We start from the raw sequence: 27,764 nt of genomic DNA, 5'->3' as shown, positions 1-27,764 counted from the left end.
ATGACCCAACACACCTCCAGGGATGTTTGACCAAGAAGGAGAGTGCTGGAGTGCTGCATCAGATGACCTGGCCTCCACAATCCCCCGACCTCAACCAAATTGAGATGGTTTGGGATGAGTCGGACCGCAGAGTGAAGGAACAGCAGCGAACAAGTGCTCAGCATATGTGGGAAATCCTCCAAGACAGTTAGAAAAGCTTTCCAGGTGAAGCAGGTTGAGAGAATGCCAAGAGTATGCAAAGCTGTCATCAAGGCGAAGGGTGGCTATTTGAAGAATCTCATATCTTTTGATTTAACACTTTTTTGGTTACTACATGGTTCCATATGTGTTATTTCATAGTTTTGATGTCTTCACTATTATTCTACAACGTAGAAAATTGTCCAAATAAAGAAAAACCCTTGAATGAGTATGTGTTCTAAAACGTTTGACTGGTAGTGTATGTCCTCACACACGTTCTGGATTCTTTTCCTCATGGTGTCATTGGATAGGGGTATGGTTTTAAGTTTGTTGGGGGCTGACTCTCCCACTATTTCAGTGCACATATCAATCGCAGCAGGGAGTCTGAGATCCTCTGCGCTGGTGTGGTCTTATTTGCGCTTAGCAATACGCTGGGCCACAAGGTATGATGCGCGAAGTGACTTTTCTTGTACCGTGCATACGTTGTTCAATGAATATTGTGTGGCCTCCAGATATTGACATGTCCTTTTAAAAGTCAGCTGTCTTACCTTTGTGACTTGGATGCTTGGTGCCCAGATGCTTTTTAATTTTGGAGGTTTATGCTTAACAGCTTGTTGCATAGGACCCACTGCGGTCTACACTCACCCTGCCTGTCTTCTATATATGTAAAACCATATTTTATGAAGTCGGGGTGGTATTTTCTCTTCTTGACAGGGACCGGGTTGTCTGCCTTGTTGTTGACGTTGGAAGCAGCAGTAGATGAAGAGGGAGCTAGCTGCATGTCATAAAAACAGGCCCATGATTTTACTCTGACAGCTAGACTACATATGTTAAATGACCGCTGACTATCCACATGTGCAATGCCTGCAGAACACATCTGCATAGGTAGCTGTCAATCAAGCTAGCTGTCAGAAGAAGAGCTGTATTATCTGATTGGACGTGTCACATTTAAAACAAAACAATGTTACAGAATGATTTTTTAAAAATTGGATCAATGTGTCAAACCAAATGTTTACTGGTCACATACACATATTTAGCAGATGTGGTTGCGGGTGTAGCGAAATGTGTGTGTGTGTGTGTGTGTGTCGAAATCTGTAATTTCATTGTGTGTGTGTGTGTGTGTGTGTGTGTGTGTGTCGAGAACATTATTGTATTGGTCAGTGAGTGAGTGCAGCGCGAAAAGCCTCGGAGTCCGAACATAGCTTGTCATTTCACCACTGCGGACGGACGCACTGGATGTGTTAAGTCAGCAACAATAGTGGTGCGGCGGTATTCTTTCAAAATGAAAGTTTCGGTGCGGTGGTTCCCTTTTCAAAATAATGTTTAAAGCAGTGACAGAGCGGCTAAGATGCAACAGATTGTAAAGAATAGTTAGTGAAGGATACAGTATATACATATGAGATGAGTAATGCGCGATATATGTAAACGTTCTTTGTGGCATTATTATTATCCCATGACCCCCATGGGGGTCGCGACCCCCCAGTTGAGAATCACTGCACTAGTGACATCTGGTTGTCAAAAATATTGTGTAGCCTTGTCTTCTACCGAAACCAATACCGAACCACCACCTAATTGGTTTGACGAAACGAAACTTTGGTATTTTATAACGTACTTCTGATAAAGCAGATACATGCATCAGCACACTGCTATGAAATAAACTGCTTAGCGATTTCGACGCATGCCTCGGAGCTCCGGTATCAAACATAACTTCACTATCAATACGTTGTCGTATTGTAACGTTAGTGTTTTGAAAACTGGATCTATTGGCATCGGAGCTCAGGTGTCAATCGTCCCATCACTACAGAAACGTGGAGAAGTGAAGTACCTTGAACAATGAAGCCGGGTCGATGGAAAGGTCTCAGCTGGGTCCAATTTTACTTTTCACTGCTCTGTGTCATTCTGGACTTCCAGTTGGACGGTAAGACAAGACCAGCAGTATTGAGTGTCTCGGTCTTAACTCTGTGTCGGATAGATTTTTACTCGGTCTTGTATGGACTCGGGGCCCAGGTCAAATATATTCACTCCTTTCTTTAACAATGTTCTTAATGCCTATTTAAACGTGGGATTTCTATATTACTCGTAACATTAGGCTACAGTCCGTTACTTTAATTAAAAAATAACCTCAAACTTTGCTGTAAAGTTGCGCGCTCACTATTAGTTAATGGAAGACCTGTTTGCGCAGTAGCGATCCTACCTATTGGACCAGGCTCGTGATACTGAACGGACAGTGTTGCCAACTCATCAGTAAGGAAAGTAGCTATTGGCAGTCCTAAAAGTCGCTAGAAGTTGCTAAAGGACTTCATCGCCTAATTTGCTGAATTGGCCATGTAATTGTGATGGACTCTGTAGGAGAGAGGAGTAAGGTCGTGGGAGAAACAGAAAGTGAGTAAAAAACACCCTAAATATGTTTAGAACTACAAATGAACTTTCTTCTGGGACTGGGCCACCTGTGAGTGCTTTGGGACGGGTGGGGCCCACGGCAGCATCCTCTGCTCGCTGAGAAGAGTAAGAACGATACATGCTTTCACATCAGTCTCCAAAAGTCTCCAATAACACCAGAAAAGGTCTCTAGATTTGTCGCTAGTAACTTTTTTTGAAAATGTGTCGCTAGAGGGGTCTGAATACTCGCTAAATATAGTGACAAAGTCGCTAAGTTGGCAACACTGACAGCAACCATAATACCAGCGCAATGACGGAGGAGAGTGCACTTTGTGTAAATAACAAAGGGCCAGTGGTGTGGTGGAAGCTATAAGTAGTTATACACCCTTATACCCATTTTTTTTCAGTGGGCATTGCCTATACTCACTTCTTAAACCCTTCTGTTGCGTATCAAAGTAGTGTAGTGGAGGTTTACTACTTATTAATTATGTAGTACAATAGAGATCATACACAAAAGTCGCCTACAGAATCAAAAAGCAGGTGAAATATATTCACATGAGTGCAGCACACAGCCCTGTTTCAGCGGAATATCGTCTGCAGCCAGCAAAAGTTTGCGGCATGGAGCAGCTCACAGAAGAATGACATCGTTAGCTGGTAGGGTAGGAAAGACAATCCGTTGGGTTGTGAGAAGGTAGGGCTGGTATACAGAAGAAAGCCCTATTTGGTAAAAGACCAAGTCCATATTATGGCAAGAACAGCTCAAATAAGCAACGATAAATGACAGTCTAGCGTTACTTTAAGACATGAAGGTCAGTCAATCTGGAAAATTTCAAGGACTTTAAAAGTTTCTTCCAAGTGCAGTCGCAAAAACCATCAAGCGCTATGATGAAACTGGCTGTCATGAGGCCGCCACAGGAAAGGAAGACCCAGAGTTAGCTCTACTGCAGAGGATCAGTTCATTAGAGTTACCTGGCTGTCATGAGGACTGCCACAGGAAAGGAAGACCCAGAGTTAGCTCACCAATAACAAGAAGAGACTTGCTTGGGCCAAGAAAAATGAGCAATGGTTATTAGATCGGTGGAAATTTGTTCTTTGATCTGGAGTCCAAATTGGAGATTTCTGGTTCCAACCGCCGTGTCTATGTGAGATGCAGAGTAGGTGAGTGGATGATCTCCGCATGTGTAGTTCCCAATGAAGTATGGAGAAGGAGGTGTGATGGTGTGGGGGTGCTTTGCTGGTGACACTGTCAGTGATTTATTTATAATTCAATGCACACTTAACCAGCATGGCTACCACAGCATTCTGCAGAGATACGCCATCCCATCTGTTTTGGGTTTGTGGGACTGTCAATTGTCTTGTCAAATGACTGCCTCGCCTGGTTCACCGACTAATTATCAGATAGAGTTCAGTGTGTCAAATCGGAGGGCCTAGGTCCGGACCTCTGGCAGTCTCTATGGGGGTGCCACAGGGTTTAATTCTCAGGCTGACTCTTTTCTCTGTATATATCAATGATGTCACTTTTGCTGCTGCTGATTCTCAGTTCCACCTCTACGCAGACGACACCATTCTGTATACTTCTGGCCCTTCTTTGGACACTGTGCTAACAAACCTCCAAACAAGCTTCAATGCCATACAACACTCCTTCAGTGGCCTCCAACTGCTTTTAAATGCTAGTAAAACTAAATGCATTCTCTTCAACCGTTAATCTGGCCTAGTTGTCAAAGTTTCAAGCTTTTATTAAGTCACTCTGTTTTTTGTCTTATACACATCATTACAATTCAATGGTTATACAGTTTCTCAATACAACAATAATGCTCAATCAATCCTTAATTAATGCTTTAAGCTATGCCAGATATTATTGCAAAACTTTAAATGCGTTAACACTTTTAAAAATATTGACTAAATAGCAAAAATGGTTAAATTACCTTAAATGCTCCGCCCCTTGGTCACTTTCCCGTGATTGATATTCTCTCCGTAATAATACTAGATTCTGAATTCCAATCCCTTACCACTATTCACTTCCAACTCTGTGTATAGACTCAATATTACTATGACTGGTATTTGGCCGTTTCTTTAAATTGTTAGTCACTTCTGGACCTGATGTGTCACTGTGCGAATGCCGCTTTGTCTGTGATCAAGAGGTGTCTGGACCCCTGTGTTTCAGAGACTCAGTTTCGGGTTCACAGAGCTCAACCAGGCAGTTAGTGATCCAATTAATACTTAAGCAAAATTTAACCAGTTCTTGAATATTGTTTAAGTCTGTCAAACAGAGTATAGTGCAATAGTACATTTACCTATGATGATTCTCCATATGAAGTCTGTCTCATATGTCAGTGAGATTCATGCCTCCTTATGAGCTTTACTCTCTTTATATACTTTTTTACGGGGAAGTACGCTGGACCACACTGCACAATGTTAGCTCTGTTAGACTGCGCACTCGTAGCTCTCTTATTACATCATTCTGATTCACCTTTCTAAGTCTAATTCACAGATACTGACGCCCATAGCTCTGCTTCCGTGTTCTGATAAGTAGATTCCACTTGGTGATACCAGCTGGTTGTTTCCACTGTTGGGGGTGGTTTTTCAAGTCTCACCTGAGAGAAGTCTATGATTGGTGTCTCCTTTGTCTCCCCCTGGTGTCCAGTATCAGTAGGTGTAGTCCATGGTTCCATGAGGTCCCCTGGATATCCTGTAGCAGAGTTGTCTTCCCATGTAGAGGATCGGCACGATCCTTTTCGGTTTTTGTCACAATACCATAGTAAAACTGACTATCCTACTGATCCTTGACTTCGGCGATGTCATTTACAAAATAGCCTCCAACACTCTACTCAACAAGCTGGATACAGTCTATCACAGTGCCATCCGTTTTGTCACCAAAGCCCCATATACTACCCACCACTACGACCTGTATGCTCTCGTTGGCTGGCCCTCACTACATATCCGTCGCCAAACCCACTGGCTCCAGGTCATCTATAAGTCTTTGCTAGGTAATGCCCCGCCTTATCTCAGCTCACTGGTCACCATAGCAACACCCACCCGTAGCACGCACTCCAGCAGGTAAAGTGCGCTGGTCATCTCCAAAGCCAACACTTAATTTGGCCGCCTTTCCTTCCAGTTCTCTGCTGCCAATGGCTGGACTGAATTGCAAAAATCTCTGAAGCTGGAGACTTCTATCTCCCTCTCTAACTTTAAGCATCAGCTGTAAGAGCAGCTTACTGATCACTGTACCTGCACACAGCCAATCTGTAAATAGCCCACCCAACTACCTCATCCCCATATTATTACTTACCCTCTTGCTCTTTTGCACCCCAGTATCTCTACTTAAATCTATTGTGTTATTGACTGTATGTTTATTTTTGTGTAACTCTTGTTGTTTTTTGTCACACTACTTTGCTTGCTGGTACTGCATATATATATATATTTATTCTTTAAGGGGTCCTAAAATTCAAATCAAACAAGTCATACTATGGATCAATTAGCTATCTTAAAACAGACTTTTAAGAATGAATAAGGGCGAAGTATCTTTTATCTTGAGACATATTCAAGTTCCTTCATTACATCATCTCATAGCCAGCAATAATTATTTTAATTAAATCCACATTTTGCTTCTAACATCGTTATATATTCCTTCTTAATAACGAAAAAGGAGTTTATTGTATAAATATGGCAGCTCTTTTTTTTAATTTGGTCTAGTTTTCAGGCTTTTTGGGTGGGTTTTGAGTGGTCATTGGTCTCAAAATGTAGCTAGAAATGACAACCCTGTTAGTGAGTCTGCCAGATCGGAGGCAGTAGGGATGAACAGGGATGTTCTCTTGATAAGTGCGTGACTTTCACAATTTTCCTGTCCTGCTAAGCATTCAAAATGTAACAAGTACTTTTGGTTGTCAGGGAAAAAGAATGGCGTAAAAAGTACATTATTGTCTTTAAAAATGCAGTGAAGTATATGTTTTCAAAAATATAAACAGTAAAGTACTGAAGTAGTACTTTAAAGATTTTTACTGAAGTACTTTACCCCACTGAAAATAACCATACCACAATATAGCCGTCTGCACCAAAAAATGTCCTGTCAACAAAAGCATATGTATAATCTCGCTATCAAATAAACGTCAGAATCCAAGTTTTCTCCGAACCACACCTACAGTGAGACGAGACTTCCTACCTTTGTTTAGACAGCAGGAATGTGGTTTGGACAAAAGTTGTATTCAAATGTTTATTTGATAGTGAGAGACACATTTCACTTTACGTCTGGCAAGTAGAGTTTCTAGAGATTATACATATGCTTTTGTTGAGAGGAAATGTTTTTTTTTTGGTGAAGCTGGGTATGTTTTGGTAGGGTTATTTTCCGTTGCCACACACCAGAACGATGCAGAACTCGGCGAGTCAAACCAATACACAGACTCCCGATGTTGTGTCCCAAAGCTAGCTGTGTGCCCTCATTGCTTGCTACTAACTTTACCCAAACCCTTTGGGTATTGCTGGTTTTCAAACTTGTCTTTTGAATATTCCCTTTACAAACAAAGCCCTTGATTTACATCTGGAGGGAGGAATGCATGTCGACAGTTAAAATGGCAACAGATCTCCAGAACACACACTGTTTCCTGCATTAAAGTCTGTTTCTATGTGGTTAGCTGAGCTAGCTATATGTGTTGCTTTGTGGGCTTCCAAAGAGGCTCACACAAACTATTGTGTTTCAGGTGTCTCGGGGGATAACGTGGAGATTGAGAAACACCGTGAGATGGGCCGTAAACTGTTGGAATCTGGTCAACTTGCTGGGGCCCTGTCCCACTACCACTCTGCAGTGGGTAAGGTTACCAATCAGACACACGTCATCACAACTCCAACATTTTTTAGATGTCTGCTTGTAGTCTGTTTGTGCTTCTCTCCCTCCGTCTGTACGCTCTCTCAAAAATAAATCGGGCTGCTACCGCATTGCGTAAGTCTTTCCAGAGGATGGATCATTGTACATCGACTTTTTCATGGATCCCTTTCTGATGTCTTTCTCCCTTCACTCTTTCATCTATTCACTTAGATAAACACATTGAACATTTAAACCCACACACTTTCAGTTGATGGATAGCCATATAATCAATATAGCTACATGAAAATAGCTAGATATAAACTATGTGATAACCTACTGTGTTTAACCCTATGCCTTCCCTCAGAGGGAGACTTAAAACTACAGATGTTGGATCTTCATTTTATCACTCTTTTGTGTGAGGAGAATTTTCCCCGTGCATCTGGAAATTCAAATGAGCAGTTCTCTTTCTCTCTATTTCGGGGGCAGTCGAGTCATTGGGATCAGGATTCGCTATCTTAAAATAATGTTCTCTCTTGCTCCCACAAATGCTATAGGACTAGGTCCTATTACTGCAACTTCAAATTTACAAAAATGTGACTCGTTTCAGGAAACTAGGCGTATGTCGCGCATCACTACCTCACAGGAGAGGCAGTTGAACATAAACGTAATTTTTTTAAATCAAATTGCGTTTTTTTTCTCACAGAAACTCCTTTTGGAACGTGTTAACTTTTATGTGCCTTAATAAGAAACTTGTATGTCGTCTGTAAATACAAATAAAATGGTTAAATTAGGAGCCTAGTTGGTTTAGCCACGGAAAAAGGGAGGAACCTTCCCGCTAGCCGCTAGCCGTGATTGGCTGAGATGGTAGATGGAGGGTATAATAGACTTAGTATAAATCAATGTTTATTCTTGACATCTTTGGTTGTTTAGTACAGGGCCTCACATGTGAATCCTTAAAGAGATGGGTGGTGCTGAGGCTTAAGAGGGTGTGAACGATGCTGAATGGGTGTAGACAAAGAGTTCTCCATTAGGTTTACCAAAACATAGAACGGCCCTTTACTCAAAAGTTGGCTTACAAGTTTATCAACTTTCAAAGCAGAATGACTTTCCCATTGTTCCTCAGCTGTAGTGTATGATATACCATTTTCTAGCTCTGAGTCTCTACTTTATCTAATGTAAAAAAATAAAATTTCAAATTTTGCTACATACTGTAAGACTGAATCGAGCCGGTGGTTCACACATGTATCTGAAATGCAGCCGTACATATCAGCAACTGTTGTTTTATACAGCTCAATAAGACAAGATAGTTATTGGTCTCCACTAGGCTACGACATACGTGTCTAGTGTATCCTAAGGTTGTAAATGAACTGTCAAAATGTAGTTCAATCATTGTCCTGGGATGGTCTAGTCTAGCAGTTAGGACCACTGCCTTCAGCATGCACATATAGGCCTACCTTGTCGGTATGGGTTTGATTCCGGCCCAAGCCGTTCTGGCACAGATAACGCATTCTCCAGATTGACTTGATGTAGTTACACATTTCAAATATATATTTTTTCTTTATAAGAAATGACCATAGCAGACACCAGTGGTGATTTTAGCATGTACAGTGCCTTGCGAAAGTATTCGGCCCCCTTGAACTTTGCGACCTTTTGCCACATTTCAGGCTTCAAACATAAAGATATAAAACTGTATTTTTTTGTGAAGAATCAACAAGTGGGACACAATCATGAAGTGGAACGACATTTATTGGATATTTCAAACTTTTTTAACAATTCAAAAACTGAAAAATTGGGCGTGCAAAATTATTCAGCCCCTTTACTTTCAGTGCAGCAAACTCTCTCCAGAAGTTCAGTGAGGATCTCTGAATGATCCTAAATGACTAATGAGGACAAATACAATCCACCTTTGTGTAATCAAGTCTCCGTGTAAATGCACCTGCACTGTGATAGTCTCAGAGGTCCGTTAAAAGCGCAGAGAGCATCATGAAGAACAAGGAACACACCAGGCAGGTCCGAGATACTGTTGTGAAGAAGTTTAAAGCCAGATTTGGATACAAAAAGATTTCCCAAGCTTTAAACATCCCAAGGAGCACTGTGCAAGCGATAATATTGAAATGGAAGGAGTATCAGACCACTGCAAATCTACCAAGACCTGGCCGTCCCTCTAAACTTTCAGCTCATACAAGGAGAAGACTGATCAGAGATGCAGCCAGGAGGCCCATGATCACTCTGGATGAACTGCAGAGATCTACAGCTGAGGTGGGAGACTCTGTCCATAGGACAACAATCAGTCGTATATTGCACAAATCTGGCCTTTATGGAAGAGTGGCAAGAAGAAAGCCATTTCTTAAAGATATCCATAAAAAGTGTTGTTTAAAGTTTGCCACAAGCCACCTGGGAGACACACCAAACATGTGGAAGAAGGTGCTCTGGTCAGATGAAACCAAAATTGAAATTTTTGGCAACAATGCAAAACGTTATGTTTGGCGTAAAAGCAACACAGCTCATCTCCATGAACACACCATCCCCACTGTCAAACATGGTGGTGGCAGCATCATGGTTTGGGCCTGCTTTTCTTCAGCAGGGACAGGGAAGATGGTTAAAATTGATGGGAAGATGGATGGAGCCAAATACAGGACCATTCTGGAAGAAAACCTGATGGAGTCTGCAAAAGACCTGAGACTGGGACGGAGATTTGTCTTCCAACAAGACAATGATCCAAAACATAAAGCAAAATCTACAATGGAATGGTTCAAAAATAAACATATCCAGGTGTTAGAATGGCCAAGTCAAAGTCCAGACCTGAATCCAATCGAGAATCTGTGGAAAGAACTGAAAACTGCTGTTCACAAATGCTCTCCATCCAACCTCACTGAGCTCGAGCTGTTTTGCAAGGAGGAATGGGAAAAAATTTCAGTCTCTCGATGTGCAAAACTGATAGAGACATACCCCAAGCGACTTACAGCTGTATTCGCAGCAAAAGGTGTCGCTACAAAGTATTAACTTAAGTGGGCTGAATAATTTTGCACGCCCAATTTTTCAGTTTTTGAATTGTTAAAAAAGTTTGAAATATCTAATAAATGTCGTTCCACTTCATGATTGTGTCCCACTTGTTGTTGATTCTTCACAAAAAATACAGTTTTATATCTTTATGTTTGAAGCCTGAAATGTGGCAAAAGGTCGCAAAGTTCAAGGGGGCCGAATACTTTCGCAAGGCACTGTACATCTTGATGGGGCAAAGATAAACAAAAAAATGTGGGATGATTGCCAGCAAAGCCATTACACAACACTTAACAATACATCAATTGCACTATAACGGTGACAAACGGTGCCCACAAACTGTTACTGTGAAGCTGTCCCAACAGCAGAGACCCAACAGCGGTCCCAACATCTCATCACTTATCACTGCTGCACCTGGCATAATATATATTATTATTATTTGACCATGCTGGTCATTTATGAACATTTGAACATCTTGGCCATGTTCTGTTATAATCTCCACCTGGCACAGCCAGAAGAGGACTGGCCACCCCTCAAAGCCTGGTTCCTCTCTAGGTTTCTTCCTAGGTTTTGGACTTTCTAGGGTGTTTTTCCTAGCCACCGTGCTTCTACACCTGCATTGCTTGCTGTTTGGGGTTTTAGGCTGGGTTTTCGTACAGCACTTTGAGATATCAGCTAATGTAAGAAGGGCTATATGTATATATATATATATATATATACATTTGATTTTTCAGCAGAGCCTTGTCTGGCAGTGAAACAGTTTAGTTAGCCTCATTTACTGCCTTTAAAAAAACATAGCTGATATGGCTGAATTGCTTAAACAAATGTGGTTTCTACTGACTATTGAGATGTACAAACTATGGCATAAGGGGACGACAAGTGGATAAGAGGCAATCTGTAATTTGGATTAAGACATTAATTAGCGAGCTAGGAAGGTGGTAGTCAATATAACTATTTGTTAAGCACTTTTGAAATGTACAGCTACAGAATTCAGAACATGGGCCATTCTCCCTGTACACCAAGTCAGAACCGCAGGATAAATAAAGGGGGCATATAAGCAGACAATGAAAGCTCTTACAATAGTCAATGATTACATTTCTCTAAAACAGGTTATAGGCTACATGTGCACCACCAAGTCAGAAGTAGGAAAAATTAAGGGGGGGGGGGGGGGGGGCAAAATGAAGAGGGGAAACTAGACCAAATTATTAGGGTGAGGCACATGGGCTACTAACAGCTTACTACACAACATACACTTATGTATACTGTAGTGGAGAGAGTAATACTATCTTCCTGGCATATTACATAATTTATGCAGCAGCATAGAATACATGTTTGGACTCACCTTGTTGTGCTGTGCTCACTTGAACAGGAAGCTGGCGCGGCGGTCCTTCGTGGGCAAATTTTGTCATCAAACTTTGTCATCAAAGTCTGGCATTCTCTGTATTTTTGGTGCTTTCAAGACAACTGGAAACTCAGAATAAAAACAAGGTGGAATCATGATGACGTCAGTGATCTTCAGGTCGTAGCTCTAAAAAGAGGCCAGTGTTCCCGATTTTAGAATTCTGATGGATGACCGTTCAAAAGGTATTTTCCCAGTCAGAGCTCGCTTTTTCCCAAGTTCCCAGTTGTCTTGAACTCACTGCAGTCAGATTTCCCAGTTCAGAGTTTACAGTTGTTTTGAACACGGCACAAATCATGCTTCATTGACAGCATGGCCAATGTTAAATGTTTATCAATTTAAGCTTGGAAAAGAGACCCTTATACCCAGACTTGGACCACACATCCTCTCCACTGAATAGCAGGCAAGTGATTTCTTTGCAATGCTTGCAGTTAGCCACTGATTCCTTCCAAACCACTCATTGTTGAATTTGCGATTTCCAACTTGTTGTGTAATGTTTATGGCCGATGAGCACTGATACGTTTTATCTATAATTTCTCTTAATTATTATCTTCATATGACAAGGATTAATAAGGATGTGCCAGTAGATTGTTGACTTGATTCATGATGCTGACTCCTAGCTAAGATTTTTGAAATTATGATCAGTCCAACCAAAGCTAGTGTAGATATAACGTGATTTGACGTCTTGGATGGGCACTTCTAATGTAACTCTATGGCAGCACCAAAGGGCCTTAATTTTTCGAGCTCTACCCTTAGACTTGGCTGTGACGTAGTGTCCCCATGACTGACAGAACACTGAGCCAATCATGGCGCAACTAGAGAAGATTACCAACCCCTATACTCCGGATTTTCCGCTTGATGCCCCACCACAGAAAGCACTGAGCTGGGCTGAAACACCTGCATTTTGGAGATGCCTTACTCAAGAAAGCAAAAAAGAGACCATGTTTGCGGCTTTATTAACTCAATGATTTTTTATTTAGTTTTTGACTTTGTTTTTAAACTGATATGTGACACGTATTAAAACCAAAATAACATTTTTTTTTTTTTGTTGCCTTTATTTAACTAGGCAAGTCAGTTAAGAACAAATTCTTATTTTCAATGACGGCCTGCAAAACATGCAAAACAGGCAAGTGGTAAACAAATAAAATAACAGTACAGCAACATTATTTCCATTCCAACAAAGTGTTGGGTAAATTGCTGTGGTAAACAAGGAAATACTTAACATTTTTTTGTACAGAATGCTTATCAAATAAATACATGGCCCTTAGTCTGTTAAAGAGGACTAAAGAGGACTAAATTGTTCTGATGAAAGTACCAACCAAAAGGCGAACATATCTTGAAAGACTTTGGTTGCAAGTATCTGCGTTCCTATGGGCTTAATATGCAGACCTAAGCTTGTCACCTGCTTTTTGGGACATGACCATCTCACCATTAAATACAGATCTCTGACTAAGGTAACACCGACATAATCTTTTAGGGAGTGGTAGAGGTGAACAATAATAGTTGTCATTGAGATCAGCTGTGGGGGTGAATTTAGTGCATATTGATGGTTTAACAAGACATCAACTGGTGATAATCTAGCACCATCGATGGTTGCAATAGGCCCCTTGTTATTTCATTATATTCCTATAGGCTACATTTTGTAGGCTACCATTAGCGTATCAAATAGTCACATAATGAAAGGTGTGAAAACCGATAATCTACCGTTTGTGCAATTTATTTGAAATTAATTTATCATTAAAGCAGATGTCCCCCAGCACAGGTACTCTCCAATGAAGACTGACGTCAAACTAAGTCCATAGGCTGTTCAGTTACGGTCATTCAATTCAATTGACTTAATATCTATAAATGTGCACAATTTCATGAAAAGTTATATGGTATTTGAGACATTGTAATAATTGTACAATTTCAATAGCATTATTGACAATACATTTCACTATAATTTCAAGTACCTGTGATGGTGAATGCATTAAAAAATATATACACCAAGTGTGACGTTATATTTTTTAAATCAGAATGAGCAGGTAAGTGTTACAACAGTCAAACGATCAATCCTGAAATGTGACTATCAATCATGTTAATAGAATGTAAATCAGACATTTCACAATGGAATTAAATTGATGTAAAAACATGTTTTTTGTTGTATTTCAACTAACCCTAACCCTTTTCTTAACCTACTCCTCCTAACCTGCTACGTTAATTCTCCTAACCTACTGCTAAAAGTACATTTTTGACAAAAGCTGTATCCCTTCTAAACAAAAGCAGCAGAGAACTGGAAGGAAAGGCAGCCAAAGAGGTGTTGGCTTTGGGGATGACCAATGAGATATACCTGCTGGTGCGCGTGCTACGGGTGGGTGTTGTTATGGTGACCAGTGAGCTGAGATAAGGCGGAGCTTTACTTAGCAAAGACTTATAGATGACCTGGAGCCAGTGGGTCTGGCGACGAATATGTAGCGAGGGCCAGCCGACGAGAGCATACAGGTCGCAGTGGTGGGTGGTATATGGGGCTTTGGTGACAAAACGGATGGCACTGTGATAGACTGGATCCAATTTGTTGAATAGAGTGTTGGAGGCTATTTTGTAAATGACATCGCCGAAGTCGAGGATCGGTAGGATAGTCAGTTTTACGAGGGTATGTTTGGCAATGTGAGTGAAGGAGGCTTTGTTGTGAAATAGGAAGCTGATTCTAGATTTAATTTTGGATTGGAAATGCTACAATGAGTCTGGAAGGATGTTTACAGTCTAGACAGCCACCTAGGTATTTGTAGTTGTCCACATAGTCTAAGTCAGAACCGTCCAGAGTAGTGATGCTAGTCGGGCGGGTAGGTGTGAGCTGCGATCGGTTGAAGAGCATGCATTTAGTTTTACAAGTGTTTAAGAGCAGTTGGAGGCCACGGAAGGAGGGTTGTATGGAATTGAAGCTTGTTTGGAGGTTTGTTAACACAGTGTCCAAAGAAGGGCCAGATGTATACAGAACGGTGTCGTTCACGCAGCATGAGCGACATCGTTGATATATACAAAGAAAAGAGTCAACCCGACCGATTTGACACACTGAACTCTATCAGAGAAGTAGTTGGTGAAACAGGTGAGGCAATCATTTGAGAAACCAAGGCTGTTGAGTCTACCAATAAGAATTTTGTGATTGACAGAGTCGAAAGCCTTAGCCAGGTCGATGAATACTGCTGCACAGTAATGTCTCTTATCGATGGCGGTTATGATATCGTTTAGGACCTTGAGCGTGGCTGAGGTCCACCCATGACCAGCTCGGAAACCAGATTGCATAGCGGAGAAGGTACGGTGGGATTCGAAATGGTCGGAAATCTGTTTGTTAACTTGGCTTTCGAAGACCTTAGAAAGGCAGGGTAAGATAGATATAGGTCTGTAGCAGTTTGGGTCTCGAGTGTCTCCCCCTTTGAAGAGGGGGATGACCGCAGCTGCTTTCCAATCTATGGGAATCTCAGACGATACGAAAGAGGGGTTGAATTGGCTAGTAATAGGGGTTACAACAATTTCGGCAGATCATTTTAGAAAGAGGGGGTCCAGATTGTCTAGCCCTGCTGATTTGTAAGGGTCCAGATTTTGCCGCTCTTTCAGAACATCAGCTATCTGGATTTGGGTGAAGGAGAAATGCGGGAGGCTTGGGCGAGTTGCTTTAGGTGGTGTTGATTGGGGTTGGGGTAGCCAGGTGGAAAGCATATCCAGCTGTAGAAAAATGCTTATTGAAATTCTCAGTTATAGTGGATTTATCTGTGGTGACAGTGTTTCCTAGCCTCAGTGCAGTGGGCAGCTGGGAGGAGGTGCTCTTATTCTCCATGGAATTTACTGTATCCCAGAACGTTTTTGAGTTTGTGCTTCAGGATGCACATTTCTGCTTGAAAAAGCTGGCCTTAGCTTTCCTAACTGCCTGTGTATGTTTGTTCCTAACTTCCCTGAAAAGTTGCATAACCCAGAGGTTATTCGATGCTAATGCAGAATGCCACAGGATGTTTTTGTGCTGGTCGAGGTCAGTCAGGTCTGGAGAGAACCAAGGGCTATATCTGTTCCTGGTTCTAAATTTTTTCAATGTGGCATGCTTATTTAAGATGGTGAGGAAGGCACTTTTAAAGATTAACCAGGCATCCTCTACTGACGGGATGAGGTCAATATCCTTTCAGGATACCCGGGCCAGGTTGATTAGAAAGGCCTGCTCGCTGAAAGTGTTTTAGGGAGCGTTTGACAGTGATGAGGGGCGGTCGTTTGACCGCAGACCCATTACGGATACAGGCAATAAGGCAGTGATTTCTGTGATCTTGGTTGAAAACAGCAGAGGTGTATTTGGAGGGCAAGTTGGTTAGGATGATATCTATGAGGGTGCACGTGTTTACAGATTTGGGGTTGTTTTCTGGTGGGTTCATTGATAATTTGTGTGAGATTGAGTGCATCAAGCTTAGATTGTAGGATGGCCCAGAGTGTTAAGCATGTCACAGGTCACCTAGCAGCACAAGTTCTGAAGTTAGATGGTTGGGCAATCAATTCACATATGGTGTCCAGGGCACAGCTGGGGGCAGAGGGTGGTCTATAGCAAGTGGCAACCGTGAGAAACTTGTTTCTGGAAAGGTGGATTTTTAAAAATAGAAGCTCGAATTGTTTGGGTACAGGCCTGGATAGGAAGACAGAACTCTGCAGGCTATCTCTGCAGTAGATTGCAATCCGCCCCTTTGGCAGTTCTATCTTGTCGGAAAATGTTATAGTTATGGATGGAAATTTCAGGGTTTTTGGTGGTCTTCCTAAACCAGGATTCAGATACTGCTAGGACATCCGGGTTGGCAGAGTGTGCTAAAGCACTGAATAAAACAACTTAGGGAGTAGGCTTCTAATGATATCATGCATGAAACCAAGGCTTTTACGGTTACAGAAGTCAACAAATGAGAGCACCTGTGGAGTATGAGTGGAGCTAGGCACTGCAGGGCCTGGATTAACCTCTACATCACCAGAGAAACAGAGGAGGAGTAGGATAAGGGTACGGCTAAATGCTATCAGAACTGGTTGTCTATTACGTTCAGAAGAGAGAGTAAAAGGAGCAGGTTTCTGGGCGCGATAGAATAGATTCAAGGCATAATATACAGACAAAGGTATGGTAGGATGTGGATACAGTAGAGGTAAACCTGTTCATTGTGTAATGATAAGAGAGATATTGTCTCTAGAGATGTTTAAACCAGGTGATGTCACTGCATATGTGGGAGGTGGAACTAAATGGTAGGTTAGGGCATATTGAGCAGGGCTAGAGGCTCTACAGTGAAATAAGACATGAATCTCTAACCAGGACAGTAATGGACAAGGCATATTGATATTAGGGAGATGCATGCGTAGCCGGGTGATCAATAGGGGTCCAGTGAGTGGTTGGGCTGGCTGGAGACAGTGATTCAGACAGCTAGCAGGTCGGGGCTACAAGCTAGCGGAAGGGCCTTAGAGGGACGTCTCAATGGAGGAAGTCTGTTTTAGCCTCCGCGTGCGGTGGCGTCGATAGACCAGTCGTGATGGATTAGTAGGGTGCCGCGTAGCAGAGGGATCCAAGTCCAATTGGCAAAATAGGTATAGTGGTCAAGGAAATTGGCAGGTGGATCTATACAGCTGACAGTCCAATGTTCTCTAGACAGCTAGCAGGCCACGGCTAGCAGCTAGCGAGCCGCGACTAGCAGATGGGCATTCAGGGGACGTCGTGATGGAGAGGCCAGTTGAGTACCCCCTCGAGCAGATTACATTTTAGTCCAGTCGTGAAGGATTTGATTTGCACTTGTCCACAACACAATTTCTAGAGCAGAATTATATCTTATAAATACTTATCTTACTCCAGAAATATAGTATTAGAAAGGCAGAAGATAATTAAAGTGTCTCTGGCTAAGAACCCAAGACAAACATATTGGACAATCGTATCGATTCATGTATAAAAATAAAAAATGGTTTTCATCCGACAGCAATGGTATAATAATATAAATCTATGAAACTGAAGTGATTTGGTAAAATCTATCGGAGTAAAAGGTAAGTTACTTCCTTCAGAAATTACATAAGAGTACAAGTACAGCCCACTGAAAGTAACTAGAAAAGTACTAGTTCCTCCAAAAAGGGCAGTGGGCCCGATTTGAATTCGAACCCATGCCTACCCTGACATATGTGTGCCGTTGTCACTGACTGTACCCACTGGACCACTCAGGGACTGAGACATGTATTAATGTATTTTGCCTATTGCTTGCCTAAAACATATAATAAACCAATTGTACAAAAAAAAACAAATCCCTAATGAAAAATACCTCTACCCCTTACAAATATTGTCAATTTATTTGAATTCACATGAGACACATGTAGCCTACATAGGCTACTTGAACTGACTCCCAGTAGACCTGTAAAACATGACTTACAGCAGCTCCCTAGCCGTGATTCTAAATATTAAATAGACCTTTCAAATCTTCCTGCTGCAGGATCAATTTCCTCCTGCAATGAAATGGTTCATATCAAGATCCAACATCTCTACCTGACCTACTATGAGCGGGCAGCTGTGTTTCTGGCAATGGGGAAGTCCAAGTCAGCCCTGTCGGACCTGACCAGAGCTATCCGACTCAAACCAGATGACCTCATTGTGAGTGGACATGGACAATTGTCAACAATAACATAATCTCTGTTTCATGACAAGCCACGGTTATGGACAACAATGTTGTGGTATTGTTATTAACGCTCTTTCTCCATCTATCTCTGCCTTTTTACCTGTATCTATCTTTCTCTTTCTGTCTGTCACTGACTTACTTTACTACTACTACTACTACTACTGCCACTACTACTACTACTACTGCCACTACTATTACTACTACTGCCACTACTATTACTACTACTACTACTGCCACTACTACTACTACTACTACTACTGCCACTACTATTACTACTACTACCACTACTACTGCCACTACTATTACTACTACTACCACTACTACTGCTACTACTACTGCCACTACTACTACTACTACTACTACTGCCACTACTACTACTACTACTACTGCCACTACTACTACTACTACTACTACTACTGCCACTACTACTACTACTACTACTGCCACTACTACTACTACTGCTACTGCCACTACTACTACTACTACTACTACTGCCACTACTACTACTACTGCTACTGCCACTACTACTACCCCTACTACTACTACTACTACTACTGCCACTACTACTACTACTACTACTACTGCCACTACTACTACTACTGCTACTGCCACTACTACTACTACTACTACTACTACTGCTACTGCCACTACTACTACTACTACTACTACTGCCACTACTACTACTACTACTACTACTACTACTACTACTACTACTACTACTACTGCTACTGCCACTACTACTACTACTACTACTACTGCCACTACTACTACTACTACTACTACTGCCACAACTACTACTACTACTACTACTACTGCCACTACTACTACTACTACTACTGCCACTACTACTACTACTACTGCCACTACTACTACTACTGCCACTACTATTACTACTACTGCCACTACTACTACTACTGCCACTACTACTACTACTGCCACTACTATTACTACTACTGCCACTACTACTACTACTACTACTACTGCCACTACTATTACTGCTACTGCCACTACTACTACTACTATTACTACTACTGCCACTACTACTACTACTACTACTGCCACTACTACTACTACTGCCACTACTATTACTACTACTGCCACTACTACTACTACTGCCACTACTATTACTACTACTGCCACTACTACTACTACTACTGCCACTACTATTACTACTACTGCTACTGCCACTACTACTACTACTACTACTACTGCCACTACTATTACTACTACTGCTACTGCCACTACTACTACTACTACTGCCACTACTATTACTACTACTGCCACTACTACTACTACCACTACTACTACTACTACTGCCACTACCACTACTGTCACTACTACTACTACTGCCACTACTACTACTACTGCCACTACTACTACTACTGCCACTACTACCACTACTGCCACTACTACTGCTACTGCCACTACTACTGCTACTGCCACTACTATTACTACGACTACCACCACTGCCACTACCATTATTACTACTACTACTACTACTACTACTACTACTACTACTACTACTGCCACTACCACTACTACTACTACTGCCACTACTACTACTACTACTACTACTACTACTACTACTACTACTACTGCCACTACCACTACTGCCGCTACTACTACTACTGCCACTACTACTACTACTGCCACTACTATTACTACTACTGCCACTACTACTACCACTGCCACTACTACCACCACCACCACTACTACCACCACTACTACTACCACTACTACTACTACTACTACAACTACCACTACCAACACTACTACTACTACCACCACTACCCCTACTACTACTACCACTACTACCCCTACTACTACTACCACTACTACTGCCTCTACCACCACTACTACTACTACTACTACCACCACTACCCCTACTACTACTACCACCACTACTACCACTACTACTGCCTCTACCACCACTACTACCACTACTACTGCCTCTACTACCACCACTACCACTACCACCTCTCTTTTTCTCTCTATTTCTCCCCCTCTCCATGTTTTCAGGCCAGACTGCAGATGGGGAATATCTTCCTAAAGATGGGCAACACCCAGATGGCCCGGGAGAACTTTCAGGCTGTGGTAAGTCTTGATACATAGAAATATAACTACTAGAATGCTACTACTAGAATAATATATTTTTTCTATGTCTAGATGCACCTTATCCTTCTGTCAATCAAAATCTCACCGCTGTATATTTTTTCCAATGCTCATACCATCACATCCTCTTGCTGTCTCATATTGCCGTTCATTTATTTTCTCATTCATTATCCTTTTGTAGTTGCAGTTATGTGATGTGGGCAAAGTAAAGGAAATCTGAAGGGTTATATGAAACTTGATATGAGTTGTGTGCTATTATGTATTTATTTATATTTGCTTCAGAAACTTGACCTTTTTTTTATTTTTCTCCTCCTCAGCTGCAGCGCTCCCCTGACCAGGATGAGGCGCGGCACCAGCTGATGAGGGCCAACGAGCTGGAGGAGCTGCAGGAAAAGGCCCACGCGACCCACCACAGAAGAGACTACAGGACCACCATCAATGTGTTGGATCGGGTTTTAGTGGTAGGGGTTAGCTCCGCCACAGTGCCTAGTCGTTGGGCCTGGTGGTGGAGGTACAGGTTAGCGCTGACCTAGGCATTGGGCCTGGTCATGGAGGTAGGGGTTAGCTCCGCCACAGTGCCTAGTCGTTGGGCCTGGTGGTGGAGGTACAGATTAGCGCTGACCTAGGCATTGGGCCTGGTTATGGAGGTAGGGGTTAGCTCCGCCACAGTGCCTAGTTGTTGGGCCTGGTGGTGGAGGTACAGATTAGCGCTGACCTAGGCATTGGGCCTGGTCATGGAGGTAGGGGTTAGCTCCGCCACAGTGCCTAGTTGTTGGGCCTGGTGGTGGAGGTACAGGTTAGACACAGGGCCTCGTCGAAGGATTGAAAGTAAGGTCTATTTTCCTAAACAATACCTTCATCATCAAACAGTGCTGTATTATACTTCAACAGTCTTTGTATCAAATTATAAAAAGGTCAAATTCACACCACTGACCCTACCTTCCTTTTTCCAAAAGCTGTCCCCCTGGGACCCTGAGTCTCTGGAGCTCCGGGCTGAATGCTACATCCACCTGGGAAACACCAGGAAGGCCATCCAGGACCTGACTCCCACCGCCTGGCTGAGGAATGACAACCGTGCTGCCTTCCTCAAGCTCAGTACCCTGCACTATAGCCTGGGGGAGAACAAGGAGTCAATAGGGTACGCTCACTAGGAATTAGTAATAGGGAAGAGTGATTAAACAAACAACCACCCACATTTATCAAGAAAATACATATAAATGAAGAGGTTTTGGGACACTTGAAGTTTGACAGTTGGTAAAGAATGCACACTGTGTCTTTTGAAAACGGTGCATTTGTGCATTAGACTTTTTCCACATTTTGTTACGTTACAGCCTTATTCTAAAATGTATTAAATTGTTTTTTCCCCCTTATCAATTTGGGGCGGCAGGTAGCTTAGTGGTTAGAGCGTTGGACTAGTTAACCGAAAGGTTGCTGGATCGAATCCCCGAGCTGACAAGATAAAAATCTGTCGTTCTGCTCCTGAACAAGGCAGTTAACTCACTGTTCGGCCAGTAGGCCGTCATTGTAAATAAGAATTTGTTCTTAACTGACTTACCCAGTTAGATAAAGGTTAAATTTAAAACATTTAAATCAATCTACACACAATACCCCATAATGACAAAGGAAAAACAGGTTTTTAGAAATGTTTGCAAATGTTTGTTTTTTTTTTACTGAAATTTGACATTTACCCTTAATCAATCAATCAAATGTATTTATAAAGCCTTCTTACATCAGCTGATATCTCAAAGTGCTGTACAGAAACCCAGCCTAAAAACCCAAACAGCAAGCAATGCAGGTGTAGAAGTACGGTGGCTAGGAAAAACTCCCTAAAAAGGCCAGAACCTAGGAAGAAACCTAGAGAGGAACCAGGCTATGAGGGGTGGCCAGTCCTCTTCTGGTTGTGCCGGGTGGAGATTATAACAGAACATGGCCAAGATGTTGAAACATTCATTGATTACCAGCAGGGATAAATAATAATAATCAGGTCATATTCCAAAACAAAATTAGCCGTTTCCAGCTACAATAGTCATTTACAACATTAACAATGTCGACACTGTATTTCTGATCAATTTTATGTTATTTCAATGGACAAAAAATGTGCTTTTCTTTTAAAAAAAACAAGGACATTTCTAAGTGACCCCAAACTTTTAAACACATTGTGTAAATCTCTTTCCTCTCCTTCTGCAGTCACGTCCGGGAGTGTCTGAAGCTGAACCAGGATGACAAGAAGTGTTTGTCCCACTTCAAACAGGTGAAGAAGCTCATCAAGCAGCTGGACTCTGCCGAGGAGCACATCAAGGAGGAGAGGTCCGTACTACTGCATCTAGTGTGAACATTTCAGTTGTCTTTTGGTTGCCTGAAGAGTATGATCACTTGCCCGAAAATGTTGTGTCAAGTTGTTTAGATGTCCTTTGGGTGGTGGACCATTCTTGATACACACGGGAAACTGCTGAGCGTGAAAAACCCAGTAGCCTTGCAGTTCTTGACAAACTCTAACCGGTACACTGGTCTTTTGTCTTGCCCATTTACCCTCTGAATGGCACACATACACAATCCATGTCTCAATTGTCTCAAGGCTTAGAAATCTTTCTTTAAACCTGTCTCCTCCCCTTCATCTACACTGATTGAAGTGGATTTAACAAGTGACATCAATAAGGGATCATAGCACTCTCCTGGTCATTCTGTCATGGAAAGTTCTTAATGTTTTGGACATTCAATGTACAACACGCTCTATGCCTTTCACCTACACATAGGGGAGGAATAGGAACGATCAAAACTGGAGTTCTTTTTATCTGAGGAAACTCTTCCCCGACTGCCATAAATGCCATACATTGTTTGTCTTTCACTTGAAGAATGGGGAAGAACCAGAAAGATCAGTTTAACAATGTTTATGTCTCTGTTTCCAGTATGACGAAAGTTAGAGGTAGTTTCACAAGCCAATGCTAGATACCCATAGACTTCCAGTAATTGTGCTAATGCTAGTTACCATTGGCTCGCAAAAATATGTCCCAACTCCCTTCATACTGGACACAGAGACATAAAAATGGTGCCTATCAGTTCATCTGTCTCTGGGTAAGTAGATAAAGGGCCTTATTGCCAAAATCCCGAAGTATCCCTTTAAGGCTAATGGAATTCTTTGCAGTTTGGTTGTTTTCACTAGTACAAATTGTATTTGTTATTTTTTACACCTACGCAACGGGGCATCGTCAGAGCTCAAATTCCTGCTCAGTTCACTTGCCCCAGGCGATAGGGCCACCCTAAATGTGGACTTGTGTGTCAGTCCCTATGTGAGTTTTATATTTCAGTCCTTTTTTGTTCCTTTGACAGTTTTATATTTTAGGTTTCTTCTCAGGTTTCTTTGACAGTTTTATCACTAAACTTATTCTATTTGTATCCACTTTGATTGATTTTAGTTATGACTATTGTTTAATTCTTCTTGCCCTAAAATGAAAATGTATTATTGAATATTTTGTCCTCAGGTATCAAATGGCCATATCCAACTATGAGTCAGTGATGAAGACAGAACCTAATGTCCCCTACTACACCAATAAGGCAAAAGAGAGGATCTGCTTCTGCCTGGTCAAGGTGGGTCCCATCACATAGAAACAGATGAATTGTGCCGTTGCCATAGCCTCAGCCATAGTCATTTGATAGAAATAGCTTGGCCTGTTCTAAATTCAGAAATTAATTGGTAGTGTGATCAAATTCTCAGAACTACTTTCACAGCTACTGATTTCGAAAACGTTTTAAAAAGTATATTACTTAATGATTAAGTAATTACAAATGGACTGGGAACCACTAATAATTAAGCAATAAGACCCGAGATGGTGTGGTATATAGTATGGCCAATATACCACGGCTAAGGGCTGTTCTTATGCACGACACAACACGGAGTCCTTAGCCGTCACAAACCCCCGAGGTGCAACATTATTGCTATTATAAACTGGTTATCAACATAATTAGAGCAGTAAAAATACATGTCTGATATACCACGGCTGTCAGCCAATCAGCATTCAGGGCTCGAACCACCCAGTTACAATGCTTTATATATGTACGTTGCTCCATTATTCTCCACCAGGAAAAGATGGCTGCTAAGGCAATAGACATCTGCTCTGAAGCCCACCAGAGAGATCCACGCAACATCAACATCCTTCGAGACAGAGCTGAGGCCTTCATCCTCAACCGGGACTACGGTGAAGGTACTTTCACCATGCTGTCACTGTAGCATAGGGAACGATGACATGGAATGAAAGCAATTTGTCGCATTGTTTTTAACTCCCTCAAGTACTCTGGCTTTATTTACTTGTGGGATTGTTGTAGCTCAGGGACTCCCACACCTGCCATGTAAACCCTGTGTTTATAGCCAGGAGCCTGAACTGACACTTGCACTTGACTTTTTTTCCACCCTGACTAGCTCGGACTTTACTGATCGCTACTTACTAAACATGTACTTACTCTGACTGTGATACAGTATGTGGTTGTCTCTCCTGATGAATGGTGAGACAACCACATAGATTAATTGAACTGTAAGTTGCTCTGGATAAAAGCATCTGCTAAATGACTAAACATTTAAATGTAAGTCCTAATTACTGCACAGCCAAATTCTCTGCCTTTTTTTATTTACCCCTCCTTAGCGGTGGAAGACTACGAGGAAGCGATGGAGTTTGACAAGGAGAACAATGAGATCAGGGATGGTTTAAAGCGAGCCCAGGCACTGCTCAAGTTCACCCCAAAGAAAGACTATTATAAGATCCTAGGTGTCGAAAGGTATGTCCGACCTAGAGAATGGAACCGTGTTCAAATACTTCTTCAAAACATAATTCCTGTCTATATGTGATCTGTCTATATGTGATCTGTCTCTATGTGATCTGTCTCTATGTGATCTGTCTATATGTGATCTGTCTATATGTGATCTGTCTCTATGTGATCTGTCTCTATGTGATCTGTCTCTATGTGATCTGTCTCTATGTGATCTGTCTCTATGTGATCTGTCTCTATGTGATCTGTCTCTATGTGATCTGTCTCTATGTGATCTGTCTATATGTGATCTGTCTCTATGTGATCTGTCTCTATGTGATCTGTCTATATGTGATCTGTCTAAATGTGATCTGTCTCTATGTGATCTGTCTATATGTGATCTGTCTATATGTGATCTGTCTCTATGTGATCTGTCTCTATGTGATCTGTCTCTATGTGATCTGTCTCTGTGATCTGTCTATGTGATCTGTCTATATGTGATCTGTCTCTATGTGATCTGTCTCTCTGTGATCTGTCTATATGTGATCTGTCTATGTGATCTGTCTATATGTGATCTGTCTATATGTGATCTGTCTATGTGATCTGTCTATGTGATCTGTCTCTATGTGATCTGTCTATATGTGATCTGTCTATATGTGATCTGTCTATATGTGATCTGTCTCTATGTGATCTGTCTCTATGTGATCTACAAGCGATTGGACAAGGGAAAAGTTCATTCTTTTGAAATTGTTTCTATGCTATGTAATTTCTATGCTATTCTTTTCACCAACCTCCTGTGATCACTTCAGGGAAATTGGAATGCATTTACTCCTTGTAATCAAACAAGCTTTGACCTTTATGTTATTTTTCTCCAGGAGTGCCAACAAAGAGGAAATAATCCATGCATACAGGCAGCAGGCCAGAAAGTGGCATCCTGACAAGTACAGAGTGGATTGGGAGAAGAGGAAGGCAGGGAAACGGTTCAATGACATCACCTCTGCAAAAAAGGTGCTCACCAACCCAGGTACTGTAATGTATATGCACCTGATAATGTTGATCAAGCCTAGTATGATTGTATTTAGGAAGCTGTGACCTATTTGGAGTATGAGGACATCCTGTCACAAGTTTTCAGCAATCAAAATGTGTTGAAAGCAGAGCCGGAAACAGGATAAACTTGTTGTTTATTCACATGTCTCTCCATTCCCCTGTAGAAATGCGTAAGAAGTTTGACTCGGAAGTTTGATCCCTGGACCCAGTGAGCCTGCAGGGTGGAGGAGGAGGTCAGGGTGGAGGAGGGGGTCAGGGTGGAGGAGGAGGTCAGGGTGGAGGAGGGGGTCAGAGTGGAGGAGGAGGTCAGGGTGGAGGAGGGGGTCAGGGTGGAGGAGGGGGTCAGGGTGGAGGAGGAGGTCAGGGTGGAGGAGGAGGTCAGAGTGGAGGAGGAGGTCAGGGTGGAGGAGGGGGTCAGGGTGGAGGAGGAGGTCAGGGTGGAGGAGGAGGTCAGAGTGGAGGAGGGGGTCAGAGTGGAGGAGGGGGTCAGAGTGGAGGAGGGGGTCAGGGTGGAGGAGGGGGTCAGGGTGGAGGAGGGGGTCAGGGTGGAGGAGGGGGTCAGGGTGGCCAGGGATGGCCCTTCCACTTTAACCTGTTTGAGTCCGGCGGCAACTACCACTTCAAGTTCCACCACTAGTACTACATAATACAATGCAAAATATATATATTCTGTCTCTTCACAGTAACCGTCATGCCGTAAGGTGTTCTTTTATCTGGGTTTTAAAGTATTCTTTTATTGCTATCTTGAGTTACCTGGCTTGGCAGAGAGTTCCATGTAGTCATCATTGCTCTATGTGCGTTTCCCAGCCTCTCTTCAGGACCTGGGGACTGTGAAGAGGCCTCTGATTGCATGTCTTCTGTTGTACTGAGTGTCCGACCTGTGTACCAACTGCTTGAACAGACAAGTTTGGTACATTTTAACGCATCAACACCTCAACACAAAGACCAATAGTTGCGATACAGTCAATCTCTCCTCAACGTTGAGCCTGGAGAGACTGACATGCGTACCACTGACATTTGCCCTCTTGTGTACATTTAAGTGCAATACGTACCACTCTGTTCTGGACCAACTGGAATTTTTCACCCGAGTGGTCAAAGACACAAAGTCCTGTATAGGTGTGCTGTTCAGTCCTCCCATCTAGACCCAGGCTGTTCATGCTGTCATTACATTCCTCAAACTACCCATGTTGTTGTTCTTTAGTATGTTGATCTGCTACTTTTGCTTTGTGGTTGTGCCATTTTCTTCCGCCTCATTCTTTCTCGAAGGGCTTGTTTTGGTAGCAGCATAGCATGTTTTGGTTTTTGCTCTGCTAGAAGAGCCTGGGTGCTGGACTGTTTCTCCATTTATTTAATAACGCTAGGCCAAGCTCAAGTCGCATAAAAGCAGATTCAGAATGACACCCAAGCTATTCAAACAGATTACAATCAGAGATGCTTTCAGAATGTTTTATACGAGATGTTTGTTCTCTTCACCACA

At 42.2% G+C, this 27,764-nt stretch overlaps 1 protein-coding gene across 5 annotated transcripts; it reads left to right on the top strand.

Annotated features, from left to right (window-relative positions):
- Positions 1-1,684: 1,684 nt before the first annotated feature.
- LOC110510233 (dnaJ homolog subfamily C member 3) lies at positions 1,685-27,468 on the top strand. 5 transcript variants are annotated; one of them, XM_036967347.1, is made up of 12 exons: positions 1,685-2,095; positions 7,251-7,358; positions 18,209-18,366; positions 20,411-20,485; positions 20,821-20,964; positions 21,460-21,641; positions 22,691-22,810; positions 23,983-24,088; positions 24,582-24,702; positions 25,138-25,270; positions 26,116-26,248; positions 27,095-27,468. In XM_036967347.1, the coding sequence occupies exons 1-12, from the start codon at positions 2,011-2,013 to the stop codon at positions 27,119-27,121; spliced, it is 1,392 nt and encodes a 463-aa protein (XP_036823242.1). In that variant the 5' UTR covers positions 1,685-2,010; the 3' UTR covers positions 27,122-27,468. The 5 variants fall into 5 exon arrangements, with proteins under 5 accessions (XP_036823242.1, XP_036823238.1, XP_036823239.1 ...); XM_036967343.1 differs by having other exon boundaries at positions 26,116-26,264; XM_036967344.1 differs by lacking the exon at positions 27,095-27,468 and adding an exon at positions 26,452-26,549 and having other exon boundaries at positions 26,116-26,264.
- The last annotated feature ends 296 nt before the right edge of the window (positions 27,469-27,764 follow it).

The sequence above is a fragment of the Oncorhynchus mykiss genome, chromosome Y (genome assembly GCF_013265735.2).
Source record: "Oncorhynchus mykiss isolate Arlee chromosome Y, USDA_OmykA_1.1, whole genome shotgun sequence".
NCBI classification, from domain to species: domain Eukaryota; kingdom Metazoa; phylum Chordata; class Actinopteri; order Salmoniformes; family Salmonidae; genus Oncorhynchus; species Oncorhynchus mykiss.
Note: the sequence above shows the minus strand (reverse complement) of the source record. Positions and strands in the feature narration are given on the sequence as shown.

Bases quoted from the DNA above. Each gene is read 5' to 3' on its own strand.
- LOC110510233 (XM_036967343.1), top strand. From the start codon at position 2,011: ATGAAGCCGGGTCGATGGAAAGGTCTCAGCTGGGTCCAATTTTACTTT. The intron at 2,096-7,250 runs GTAAGACAAGAC...ATTGTGTTTCAG, and splicing joins TCTGGACTTCCAGTTGGACG to GTGTCTCGGGGGATAACGTG. The intron at 24,703-25,137 runs GTACTTTCACCA...ACCCCTCCTTAG, and splicing joins CAACCGGGACTACGGTGAAG to CGGTGGAAGACTACGAGGAA.